The sequence below is a fragment of the Maniola jurtina genome, chromosome 8, assembly GCF_905333055.1.
Source record: "Maniola jurtina chromosome 8, ilManJurt1.1, whole genome shotgun sequence".
In the NCBI taxonomy this organism is placed as follows: Eukaryota; Metazoa; Arthropoda; class Insecta; order Lepidoptera; family Nymphalidae; genus Maniola; species Maniola jurtina.
In genome coordinates, this window is record NC_060036.1 from 5,120,357 (window position 1) to 5,133,693 (window position 13,337).

A 13,337-nucleotide genomic window follows, 5' to 3' on the forward strand; every position below is an offset into this window, starting at 1 on the left:
ACATAAAAATAAATAAAAATCTGTTTTAGGATGTACAGGTAAAGCCCTTTCATATGATACCCCACTAGGTATAGTTATCTTATCTTGAAAATTGAAACACATTTTAATTTTTTTTTTAATGATGTAACCACAAATTCGCGGTTTTCAGATTTATTCCTGTACTTGTGCTATAAGACCTACCTATTTACCAAACATATATCTATCATATCATCTATCCAGGTCAACGGGAAGTAACCTATAGGTTTCTTGACAGATACGACGGACAGACAGACAACAAAGTGTTTAAGGGTTCTGTTTTTCCTTTTGAGGTATGGAACCCTAAAAATGACTAATAAGTAATATTATTACTTATTAGTCATTTTTAGGGTTCCATATTAATTATATATCCTCTTTATTCCCTATTCCTTAAAAGTTTTAAAATACCAGTAAGTAATACCAGTGTTATTTCTTGTCTAAATTATAAAGGAAACCTCTGCACCAAAGATTTCGGCTGAGCGTTGAGGAGTCAGTGAGAAAGGACTTTCGTTTTTATGTATTTAGAATTTAGATATAAAAATCGGTCAGAGCGAGTTGTATTCGCACACGAAGGGTTCTGTACCATCATACACTAATGACACTAATCATTTCATGGCTGTCATTTTGAAATTCTTATTAGGTAATTGCATCGATTTATAGGTGTTTGTTATAGCGGCACTAGAAATACACATTCTGAAAATTTCATCTCTCTAAGGGGATACTTAGCTATTACGGTTCACGGGATACAGCCCACAGACAGACGGACGGCCGGTGGAGTCGGTAATAGGGTCCCGTTCGCACTATTCGGGTATGGAACCCTAAATTAGCTACCTTCTTTCTCGAATGAGCAATCAACTTTAGCAAAGGCAATTTCCCAGATAACCCTGCGGCAGAGTAGCAGCTGAATGTAAGACCCATAGGTAAGACCTGCCTAACTCCCTATGTCGTCGGCCATAAACGATGTTAATTATTTGGTTCTAATATAATATCCATTAAATCTAAAATATATAATTTTTAATACTTCGTAAATCCCTACGCTAAATTAGTTACTGAGTTAAATGGGTTAATCACAAAGTCGATACTATAGCTAATTTCTTAAATTGGACCCTTTCAAGTAAAGATTTTTATATAAACCTGTGAGGATGATACTGCCCTGCCGCAATTAAAGTGCCATAAGCCTACTTTGTCGTATTAGTTTACAAATAACGAAAATCATATTAAATTTGAATTTCGCGGGCAGACCCGTGGTTTGACCATTGACATTTTCATTTATTTTCTTCTGGCTTTACACAAATTAGATAATGTCAGGTTTCTAGTGATAAATAAATTAGGGAAAGTTATGTAGGTACGAAGTTTCCCGCTCCCTTTTTAGTTTCTGACATTTTCATATGTTGATTTCTGTCATATTTTTGTTGTTGATTTCACAGACCATACCAATAATAGGATAGGTAATTTGTCTCCTAAATTTACAACGTACCTACTTCGCGATAATTTGTTTAATATTTTAAACTACCAGGCTTAAAAGGGCGAGAACCCAGTGCCGTAAAACCAGAAAAAAAAAATCATTTCGCGCTACTCGTGTAGTCTTGGATGTAGTAAAATAGGTATTTGTTATACCGTATACGTCAACACAGACCACGAATACGGAGATACGTCAATTACATACTCTTTGACCTACGAATTTATCCTATATGTTATTGGTCTGTGCTACGAATATCCTCAAACATTTTCAATCATTATAACCTAAATAATTACCTATTTTAATATATTATCTTTAAAAATAAGCGCTGAAAATTAGTTCAAAGAAAGAAAGTTTAGCAACTATTGCATAATGCATATTTTGCCGTTTTGTTTGTTATGTTTTATAATCGTGAAAGTTCAAAGCCAAACTTTGCAAAATGTAAGCGATGATGAGTTACTGCAACTGATAAAAGAAGAGGAAAAATTGATTGTATTGTTTTGTAAGTAAGCTCAAACAACCTGTTTTTACTCTAAAAAGTCCTTCAGGCGCCCCTGCCGCGCGTTTTGAAGTTTTAAGTATTTTGAAACTTTTACACCTACTAATATTGTTGGTTTTTTTCGTCTTCTGATTTCTTTTATGTAGTCGTAAGCGTAGCATTTATCTCAATCTTGCTTCGACAATGTATATTCTAAAAACTAAAATGATACATAGAAGTTTAGCATGCTCCCTGCGCATTTTTCTGTCGATATTAATTTAATTGTTTGTAATGTTTTTTCTTTGGGCCAAATTTTTATAAATGCTGTGTAATACTTGTGAATGATCATTACATTTAGTAAGCATATGTTTAAGAAGTATCAGTGTCAGTAGTTGTCATAAGTAGCCAATTAAACAAAAATAAAATCTCCGATAACAGTTGGCCTTTGCCCAGCTGCTAGTTCAATATCATATAAGTATTATTTATTAGCAGGCCAATATTTTAATTAACCATGATTACCCGACTGGTGAAGCCCCAAAAAGCCCAGGACCTGTATGTATATCTGTCCCTATGTCCGCTTAAGTAAACACATCATCAAGATGAAACATAAGTTTTGTTTTGATGGTGCAAGTGTCACTGGGTACATAAAGTTCTTGAAAGGAAAATGGCAGATTTTACACACTTAAATGTGTGTGCTGAAAATGATGCACCGCAAACTGCAGTCAGTGTTTTTTTGAAAACGTTTCAAATTATGTATTTGTTTTTTAAATATGGTTGTTTCAGCTAAACCAAATTGTGATGTGTGTAATAAATTGGAACAAAATCTTGACAGTATGTATGATGACTTTGTGAAGCATATGAATGCTTTAACTGTGAAAGCAGTTAACAGTCATTTATCCAGACTTTACAGTCCAACCAAAGAGCCGGCCGTTGTATTTTTCAGACATGGAGTTCCTTTGCTCTATGATGGTATGAAACCTTATTCTATTTTTCACTAATTTTACTACAATGTTTGCATACAATAGAGAAAAATATGGGACTGGAGTGCCCTGAACATTGTTGTCCAAGCTTTTCACTATATTCATTCTTGAGATTTTCAAGTTAAGCTTAAAAAAAGTTCTGACCTGACTGTATATTGTCCCAAAAGTAAATTTTGAGAAGATTGACACTATTTTAATTCCTGGCTGTTTCGTTTAGAACAATATATTATGTTACTTAAAACAACCACTGTTTAGAATTTAATGACTATATTGGGTAATATACTTATTTATTTTCATGTTAATTTAATAATAGGTGAACCAGGTGAAAATGAACTTTATGGGTTTTTGGAAAAAAATCAGACGCCAGCAGTTAAAGAGTTAACAGATAAAATTTTTGAGCACATGACACAAGCAGCTACTGGTGCCACCACTGGGGATTGGTTTGTTATGTTGTAAGTACTGTCTTACTTATTTTTAGGGTTCCGTACCTCAAAAGAAAAAACGGAACCCTTATGGAATCACTTTGTTCTCTGTCTGTCTGTCCGTCTGTCAATTTGTCATGTCTGTCAATTAAACCTGTAGGGTACTTCCCGTTGACGTAGAATCATGAAATTTGGCAGGTAAGTAGGTCTTATGTGCTATAATTATTTTTTGTATTAGTATAAGTAAAGGAAAACATCTGAAAATCGAAAATTTGTGGTTACATCACAAAAAAAATTAAAATATGTTCATGAACAAATAAATAATTAGTATTTTCAATGTAAGATAACTGTACCAAGTGGGGTATCATGTGAAAGGGCTTTACCTGTACACTCTAAAACAGATTTTCATTTATTTTTAGACATAATAGTTTTTGATTTATCTTGCAAAATGACTTAATATCTTATGCATAATTATTATGTGAGTTGAAGAGGCACTTATTTCTTTCAAACACTTATAGATCATAATATTATGACATAATCTATCCCATAACATATCCTTGAAAAAAAAAAAACAAAATTAAAATCGGTTCATTCTGTTTAGGAGCTACGATGCCACAGACAGTTTATTTGATGCATCTTTTTAATACCTAATGATGTTTGATTATGACTTTGTTAAAGTTACGGTGCATCCTGTGTGGAATGTCAAAGGTTGCATGCAGTTTGGGAAAGTGTGGGAGCAACATTACGTGGACGAATTAATGTTGCCAGGGTTGATGCTAATCTGGCAGGGCTCAATACAGCCAAGAGGTTTAAAGTTGCTAAACTGCCAGCCTTTCTCTTGTAAGTTTAACTAATTACTTTTTTCACTTTATTAGTTTTAAATGCTTTCAGGGTGGTTAAATTGAAATCTGTACCCCTGCAATCCTAAATACCTATTCTTTTACAAGAAATCAAAAGGAATTCCTAGTTTTAAGAGCCTCATAAGCTCAATAATGAAACAATCATAATGAAACAAAATCATTTCATTTTTGATGGGCATCAGTATTTTTAAATATAACTTCACAATAATGTTAATAGATGGCGCTGTGAAGCATTATTGCAATATTCAACTATCTCCAATAATTCTAGCTCTTTTTGCATCTAATGTTAAAAATTAACTATTACAATATATAGTTAAAATTATCTTATGGGAATAATGGGATACCGCTAAGTCTCAGTTCGGGGGAACCACTAGTTATACAGTAGAACGCCGATTATCCGAATTAATTGGGACCAGGGTCGATTCGGATAATCGAAAATTCGGATAATCGGACATAGACTGGTAATAAAGAAAAACGAACTGTCACACATAGAATAAACTTTATTAAATTTAACAAACTCAATTCTACAATATGTAAGTAGTGCACTAGAGTTTCAACTTGTGACAACAATTACATTACTTACTTACAGTGCTTGGTTTTAATTTTTTATATTACGCTTATTAAGTGTTTAGTTTTCGTCGAAAACAACCGTGTCTTAAACGCAATACTAGCAGCGTAATCTGCTGACGCCGCGTCTTCGACCGCCGCGCGCGGGTCAACTGCGTTCGACATAATGACCCAGTTCCGCGTTTTGACCGCGTCAGGGTTATTATAAAATAATTTAATATTAAATCGCAGCTATACTACCTTTATACTGCAACTATGGGTACGGAAATTAAATTAATTACGGAAACAGAGCAAATGCTTTTTAAAGCATTCTCCGAAAAAAAGGCGGAAAATGAGAAACTTCAAATCATGATTACTGCTATGCAAAAGCAAATATTGGAACTCCAAAATCAGATAAAATTTCTATCAAATCAAAATCCAATGGATACCAGCCAGAATAACACTACCAAGGAAAACTCACCGCAACCTACGGAATACCAGACGGATGAGGAAGAGCTAGCCAGAGAGACAGAATGGATTAGAGCTAAAAGCAGGAAGAAAAGAAAATTGAACACCTCGCCTGCACAGTCCACATCTATAAATCAGCATGATGATTCCCCTCAAGAAAAGACAAAGAAAGTCCCACCACCCCCGCCAATAATAGTAGACGATGTAACAAACTATCAGTCATTTTATGACTTATTAACAGAAGGTCCATCCGGAGACTCTTTTCGAATCAAAATGTTAAATGGCAACAATGTTAAAATAAATGCCAACAACGAAGATACATATCGGTCAATCACTAAGATACTGACTGCAGGGAAATTCCTGTGGCATTCTTATGAAAACAAGCAAGAAAGGCCCATTAAAGTCATGGCCAAAAAGTTGCATTTTACTTGCAAGCCAGAAAGAATAATCGAAGACCTACAGAATAAGGGGTTTAAGGTTGAAAATGCCGTCAACAAGCTAAGGTGGAAAAATAAGGAACCTCTAAACATGTTCTTGCTTAGCTTCAAAAATGGAGAAGACATCAACAAAATTTATGGAATCACTTCGATTCTTGGATGCAAAGTGGAAATACATCCACTGAGATCATCAAAGCTCATACCACAATGTAAAAGATGTCAAACGTATGGGCACACCCAAAAGTACTGTTCTAGAGAGCCAAGATGTGTCAAATGCACTGGAAAACATCTGAGTATTGAATGCAAAAAACCAGCTGAGCAGAAACCTAAATGTATCCACTGTGGGGAAGCTCATCCAGCTAATTATAGAGGCTGCATAGTAGCCAAGGAGATGCAATCCATTAGGAACAAGAAATACAAAAATCCATCTTCTCAAAACACTCAAGCAGCAAGTGATAAAGCAAAACAAACTCCAGCTATTAAGAACCGACTTGCCGAAATCAACAAAGAAAATCCTAATAAAAAGGTAACATATGCACAAGTAGCATCAAATATAATGTCCGGCAGTAATAACACGAGCGATCCTACCTCAAATAAACTAGACGAGATCCTAAAACTATTGTCATCATTTGATGATCGCTTGCGAAAACTTGAAAAAAAGCAATAACAAAGCTCCCTTTAAAACCAAATAATGGGAAAGGAACTAAAAATATTGGCATGGAATTCTAATGGACTATTTCAACATCTACATGAGCTACAAGTAGTCCTAGATACTGAAAATATTGACATATGTCTGATCTCCGAAACACATTTTACAAAAGAATCCTATATCAAATTTAAAGGATATAAAGTATACCATGCCCTACATCCCAATAACTCAGCCAGAGGAGGTAGTGCTGTTATAATAAAAGAGAATATTTCCCATTACGAAGAAAGTAAACATGAGGAGTTAGAAATTCAAGCAGTGGCAGTAAATATCAAAACAGAACGATACCCAATTACAATAGTAGCCATATACTGCCCACCACGGCATTCTCTAAAAAAATATGAATACACAAGATTCTTGAGTCAATATGGACACAGATTTATAATTGGTGGCGATTTTAACGCCAAAAATATTTTCTGGGGCTCTAGACTAACAACAACAAAAGGAAAAGAATTGTTGAGTGCGATTAAAGACCTAAGATGCGACGTGATCAGTACTGGTATGCCGACCTATTGGCCTACTGATCCTCGAAAAATCCCAGATCTGATAGATTTCTTTATATCTAAGAATATCTCACCAAGGTACCTAAATATTGAAGGAAAATACGACATGAATTCGGACCATTCGCCAATATTGTTAACATTGGATAAACATAACATTGCATTCAAGGAAAGCAAGCTCACTCTTGTGAATAACAATACAGACTGGGAGAGCTTTAAAATAGAGTTAGCCAATATTATAAACCTAAAGGTCCCTTTAAAATGCCCAGACCAGCTCAATTTGGAAGTAGCCAAATTTATTACAGAGATACAAAAATCAGCCTGGAACAATACGCCATTCATTAAAAAATGGAGTAAGGGTGCCACCTATCCGAAGGAAATTATCCACCTTATTAGAATAAAGAGAAAGCAAAGAAAAAAATGGCATGCCTCGAGATCGCCAGAAGACAAAACAACACTTAACAAACTCGCGAAAACAATCAAGAAAGCAATCAAAAGTCATAACGAAAATAAGTTAAATGATTACCTACGAAGCTTGACCAATGATCGAGAAACTGACTATTCTCTTTGGAAAGCAACGGGAAATCTAAAAAGACCCATCACACATATACCACCACTTAAAGACTCAAATGGAAAATGGGCTATCAATAACATTCAAAAAGCTAATAGATTCGCTCAGCATCTGGAAGATATATTCCAACCAAATGAGGGCCATTCACTTGATCTTAGTGAGAATGAAGAAAGACAAGATGATCGGCAAAATATCAGACTTGTGACACCAAAAGAAGTATCTGAAGAAATAAAGTTCAATTTAAGCAAAAAAAAATCTCCAGGATACGATCTCATTACTGGAGAAATTTTAAAAAACCTACCTCGGAAAGCTTTAGTGAAACTTACCAATCTCATAAATGCGTCATTTAGACTGAGACATGTACCTGAGTTATGGAAAGTTGCTGAAGTCATTATGATTGCCAAACCGGGGAAACCACCCCATGAAACAACATCATATAGACCAATCTCTTTATTACCAGTTATTTCAAAGTTGTTTGAAAAATTATTACTCAAGAGACTAAAACCCGTACTAGAAGATAGAAAATTAATACCAGATCATCAGTTTGGATTCCGAGAAAAACACTCAACGATAGATCAAGTCCACAGAATTACTGATATAATAGAGAAATCATTAGAAAATAAGAAAGTGTGTTCTACAGTTTTCTTAGATGTAGCGCAAGCTTTTGATAAAGTGTGGCACGAAGGGCTTATCTATAAACTCAGAAATATGCTACCAAAGTCATTTGCAGATATCCTTGAATCATACATTTCAAACAGATGGTTTAGAGTTCGTCAAGAAGATGCGTATTCTGAACTCAAGGAAATTAAAGCTGGGGTACCACAAGGAAGTGTCTTAGGTCCGGTCCTGTACTTATTGTACACCTGTGATATTCCAGCACTAGAAAATAATACCATTGCAACATTCGCTGATGACACTGCGATTATAGGAACTGGTGAAAGTCACGAAGAAGCAGTGGAAAAAGTTCAAGTTGCCATAAATAAAGTTAACGAATGGACTATAAAGTGGCGAATTAAGCTTAACGAATCGAAATCAATGCATATAGATTTTACCAATAAGCGACCGAAATATCACCCGATTTATCTAAATCGGCAACTTATTCCATATGTAAATACAGCAAAGTACTTAGGTATGACGCTAGACGCAAAGCTTCGATGGAAAGCTCATGTTAAAAAGAAACGCGAGGAGCTGGAACTACGTTATAAAAAAATGTATTGGCTGCTTGGAAGGCACTCAACACTCTCTATAAATAATAAACTTATGCTATACAAGCAAATTCTGATGCCTGTATGGACGTATGGTATACAACTCTGGGGGTGTACTAAATCGACCAATGTACAAGTAATACAGAGATTCCAGAATAAAGTACTCCGGGAAATAACAAATGCACCCTGGTATGTAAGAAATCACGATCTCCACAGGGACCTTAAGATAGAGATCGTAAACAAAGTCATCCAAAAGTTCGCAGAAGCTCACCAACATCGACTTCATCATCACGTTAATTTCGAGGCTGTGAAGCTTCTAGATAACTTGGACATAAAAAGAAGACTCAAAAGAACCAAGCCGTTCGAACTAGTGTTAAAAAGTGCATAAATGCAGTGAGTGTGTATAGTGTTTGTGCTACTTTATTTTTATCTAGGTCGCAATAACATAGTGGACCGTAAGCATATTAGAATAAACTAAGGACAGTTATTGGACTGAAATTAGATTTAGAAATTATTCATAAGTAGAAGTTTAAGCTAGAATAAAATTACTTATTAGCCCATAGGCTAGATCGTAGTAGAAATAAAGCTACCATTATATAATGGAGCTTTATGGTAAGGAAAAAAAAAAAAAAAAAAAAAATATTACGCTTAGGACCGATTCGGATAATTGGCGATTCGGTTAATCGGCGTTCGGATAATCGGCGTTCTACTGTAGTATGGTTGCTGATAGATGTGTGGGCATGTGTATGTGAATTATGAGTGTGTGATGTGTCATTATTATGGCTGTATGAGTAAATATTTTTATTTTAAAAAAGGTCAAAATCACTTATAATATTAAAATAAAATGATGTTCTAGTAAGAGGTTGATGGTTGGTTGGTTATTTCAGCTTCCGTCTTGGAAAAGTTTATCGCTATGACTTACCAAAGAGAGATATCAAGTCATTTGTTTCCTTTGCCCAGGATTGGTACAAAAACTCAAAGGGTGAATCTGTACCACTTCTTTCGTCACCATTGTAAGTCAAACATTACATAAGTTATACATCTTTAACAAATATAAAGACAGTTAAATCTTATTATATAATAATACTAGCTGTGCCCGCGACTTCGTTCGCGTGGAATAGTGACTTTTCGGGCAGCGTGATTCTTTAAATTGACATAACTTTTTTATTTATGAACCGATTGACATGAAATAAACACTAAATGCTAAGTGAAGCTTACTACAATATATCAGTGAAAACCGTATCTAAATCGAATAAGCCGTTTCTGAGATTAGCGTGCACAAACACACAGACAAACAGACAAACAGACAAAAAAAAATTAATTACAATTTCGGGTTCGGCATCGATATAATAACAACCCCTGCTACTTTTTTTTATATATTTCCATTGTACAGACACCACTTTTCTACAATTTTATTATATGTAATAGATTATGGAATCTTAAAAAGTGTTTTTTTTTTAATTTCAGTGATGAGTTGGTTGATTGGTGTGTTGAAATGATTAAATTCAGCATAGCTTTTGGACTGGACATATTAGCAAGATATCCCTGGATCTGGCAGATAGGACTAGCAGGATTTGGTCTTGTTGCAATAACAGCCCTTATAGCATTAATCAAAGCAGGAAAAACAAAACCTAAAGAAGTTAAAAAAGAGAAGAAGAGCAAATGAGTTGGTCTTAATATGACATCACAGATTCTAAAAAACACTTCAAAGTTATTAGCACTAATGTAATAATTATGACCAGTGATAAAATATTATTATCAGGGTAGGAACGTTGCATTTATTTATCCGTCCTAGTTTTTGAGCATGTGATAATACTTTTTTAACTACCTAGGTATACTTACCTATAAGTTGCATAAAAACCCATATATTAAGTTTGTATATTTGTATTGTATTTTTTTAAAATACTAAATAAGTATATAATTATAAATAAAACTATTTAATTTTGCATAAGACTTTTAATACCTAACCAAAGTTAAACAATAAGCATTTTGTTTTGTCATGGTTTTAACATAATTAACTTAAAAATAGGTAATCACATTTGAGAGTTAGTATTAAAATATTGATCACAGAAGCACAAGTGCATAAGCTTAAGAAAATACATATAAAAGATTTCATTGTTATTTTAAGTTAAATAAAGATCTTATTATACTTTGAACACTATAAATACAAAATACATATTGATACAGCAACATTTAACATATGAAAGACATTGTATAGGAGTTTTCACACATATTATGTGATAGGTATATTTTTGAAATTATTTATTACACAAGACAACAAAAGTTATGTGCCATCCAAATTCCTACATTGTATTACTATAACACAGTTCTAATTGAACACATTGCACAGGTAGTTCATAAGCTTCAAGTTTGTGCTACAAATCGAGTGTAAAATTCAACTAAATATTTATTTTTATATAGTATCTACTTGTATGTTTATTCTAAACACTGATGCTGGATCAGCTAGCTCAGAACGAATAGCATTCTCAAACTTTTTGAATATTATAGAAAATTCCATCATATTCTCTGGTTTTGATTCAATCCACATTTTGTCAAATTCATAAAAGAGATAGCAATAAAACTTGTGAAACAAATTAATACTAGGCAGGTACTGTTTACAGTTAAACATATACGTTTTGGCCGAGCCATCCTTTAGTAGATAGTAAGCCATGGATGTTAAGTTAATACCCACAATAGCAAATGTGTATCCGTACTTAGGGTGCAATGAGTGACTTAAGACATGGTTTGAAGCCCGAGTGTACTCTGTTGCAAAGTATAGTAAATTTTCTAAACCCAGGAGTCCCATACCACGGAAGTCTGTTTTTGGATCATCACCCTGAAAAGATAATATGTATGTAAGCACTTCTGTTGCAGCAGTTTTTTACAACCAAAGAATTTTTTTTGTATGAGTAATCTAAAAGAAAATTTAAAAATTTCTTGAATCAACTAAAAAGAAAAACAGCAATCACCCAATAAGGCTGTAAACCACACTGTATGTTTTTGTATACGGGCAAGGTATACAGCATTTGTGCCAAGTTGGGACATCTTTTTGTTCAGGTTGTGCCACACATGACACAGTGTATTCCGGTGCTTCTTCGAGGTCTTTTGACTTCAATGCTCAAGTATTAGAGGCGCGGAGATAACCTAACCCGTAGGCATAACTGGCAATGTGTGGCACAGCTTTCAGAAAATGAACATTTTTGTTTCTTTCTTTCAATAGGCTAGGTAAAGTTAAAAACTATAATATGTAGGTAAAATTCTAGTTTCAATTATTGTTATATTTCTTTACTGTACCTGAAAACCGATGTCTTGCCAGTCTTTGGTAATCCTTGCTTCCAATGGTCTGTCAGGCATCAACAAATTCCACAACCTCAAGAGCTTTGCCTCATGATCTGGATTATTGCTATCATACTGTGTACACCGAAGATCTTCCACTTCATCAACTAACTGACGGTAACTCCAGATTTGTATGAGGCACTGACGAAATGATGGTTTGAAAGCATCGTGGAGTTTTGGATTGATCTTCTTAACTCTTAGTATAATATTTATTGGAGGATCGAGTATTTCAGAGAAATGTGCCGGAATGAATCGTCGCTCTCTTACCACCGCGTCTAAGAACGAAACAACTTCTTTTACATCTCGCGTTCGTGATAACATTAATGATTTTTCAATATTACACGTCCTCTGAGCTCCTACTCTGTCACCATAACATATCCTTTGCAGTTCACAAAGACGCGTAGTTTTCCGCAAAAACCATTTTATAAAAGGCCTCAAATACCACTGAAGCACAGACCAGAAGTTGAAAAATACCATTTCTAATTTATTCACAATTTTCACTTTTCATTTACATTCTTTCTAGTTTCCACTTTTACAACAGCCCCGTATGCCTATTTGGTAAGTAATGGCTGCACTTTTAATATCATCTTTTAGATTCAATAGATCAGTCTCATTTATTAGGTAATGAATTTGTGATATAAGGGCTAACTACGAATTTATGTTACACTGACGAATTATTATAATAATAAAATTACAGTTTATGTATCATATATTCACAGTTCACACTGTGATGTTATTAGTATATTATCTATGGTGATCATGATTAGGTTGAGTGTGACAGTGACATTAAATAGGCTTGTCGAAAAAATATCGACATATCGATATTTTTGAGCGATATTTAATTTTTCGATATGTCGATATAAAATTCCAACTATCGAAAAGATATAAAAATCGATATTTTTTCGAACCGAAAAACAAATTTTAAAATGGGTTTCTACCCACCTAAACTAAGTCGAAATATAGAGTAAACCATACCAAGGTAGTGTTGCCTATCGTTAGACTCGATTTTCAAGGTAAAACTAATGATGATTATAATCTATCGATAGTATTGCCACGTGGCAATAGTATCGATAGCGCTTTACAAGCAATACTTTCGATGAATTTTTAATACTATTGATAGTTCTACATTAAATACTATGATAGTATAGATTGTATTTTTCGATTGCTCGCAAAGCGCTATCGATAGTATTTTCACGTGCATCGATATCCTGAATAGTTTTCGAGGTCAATTATCGATAGTCAAACTTCAACACTAGAGCAAGGAATAGAGAAGAAGAGTATCTTCCTTGCTTCCTTTTTTTTTTCTCTCTCCTCTGGCTTTACAAAGATTAGCCAATGTCAAGTTTGTATTATT

The 13,337-nt window shown here is 34.1% G+C and overlaps 2 protein-coding genes across 3 annotated transcripts; one reads left to right on the forward strand and one right to left on the reverse strand.

Moving 5' to 3' along the window:
* The first annotated feature begins 1,728 nt into the window (after positions 1 to 1,728).
* Positions 1,729 to 10,593, forward strand: LOC123867288 (thioredoxin domain-containing protein). 2 transcript variants are annotated; one of them, XM_045909270.1, is made up of 7 exons: positions 1,729 to 1,976; positions 2,736 to 2,921; positions 3,246 to 3,384; positions 4,033 to 4,194; positions 9,535 to 9,660; positions 10,115 to 10,337; positions 10,381 to 10,593. In XM_045909270.1, the coding sequence occupies exons 1-6, from the start codon at positions 1,847 to 1,849 to the stop codon at positions 10,311 to 10,313; spliced, it is 942 nt and encodes a 313-aa protein (XP_045765226.1). In that variant the 5' UTR covers positions 1,729 to 1,846; the 3' UTR covers positions 10,314 to 10,337; positions 10,381 to 10,593. The 2 variants fall into 2 exon arrangements, with proteins under 2 accessions (XP_045765226.1, XP_045765225.1); XM_045909269.1 differs by having other exon boundaries at positions 10,115 to 10,593.
* Positions 10,594 to 10,954: 361 nt separating this feature from the next.
* On the reverse strand, positions 10,955 to 12,732 carry LOC123867289 (ELMO domain-containing protein 2). Its single transcript, XM_045909271.1, has 2 exons — positions 11,942 to 12,732; positions 10,955 to 11,483 (listed from the first exon to the last, which is right to left on the reverse strand). Exons 1-2 carry the CDS (start codon positions 12,458 to 12,460, stop codon positions 11,061 to 11,063), a joined length of 942 nt encoding a protein of 313 aa, XP_045765227.1. The 5' UTR covers positions 12,461 to 12,732; the 3' UTR covers positions 10,955 to 11,060.
* Positions 12,733 to 13,337: the final 605 nt, after the last annotated feature.

Coding starts and splice junctions, on each gene's coding strand:
- LOC123867288 (XM_045909269.1), top strand. CDS start 1,847: ATGCATATTTTGCCGTTTTGTTTGTTATGTTTTATAATCGTGAAAGTT. Junction 1,977..2,735: donor AAAATTGATTGTATTGTTTT/GTAAGTAAGCTC, acceptor TGGTTGTTTCAG/CTAAACCAAATTGTGATGTG. Junction 9,661..10,114: donor CCACTTCTTTCGTCACCATT/GTAAGTCAAACA, acceptor TTTTAATTTCAG/TGATGAGTTGGTTGATTGGT.
- LOC123867289 (XM_045909271.1), bottom strand. CDS start 12,460: ATGGTATTTTTCAACTTCTGGTCTGTGCTTCAGTGGTATTTGAGGCCT. Junction 11,484..11,941: donor GGCAAGACATCGGTTTTCAG/GTACAGTAAAGA, acceptor TTATCTTTTCAG/GGTGATGATCCAAAAACAGA.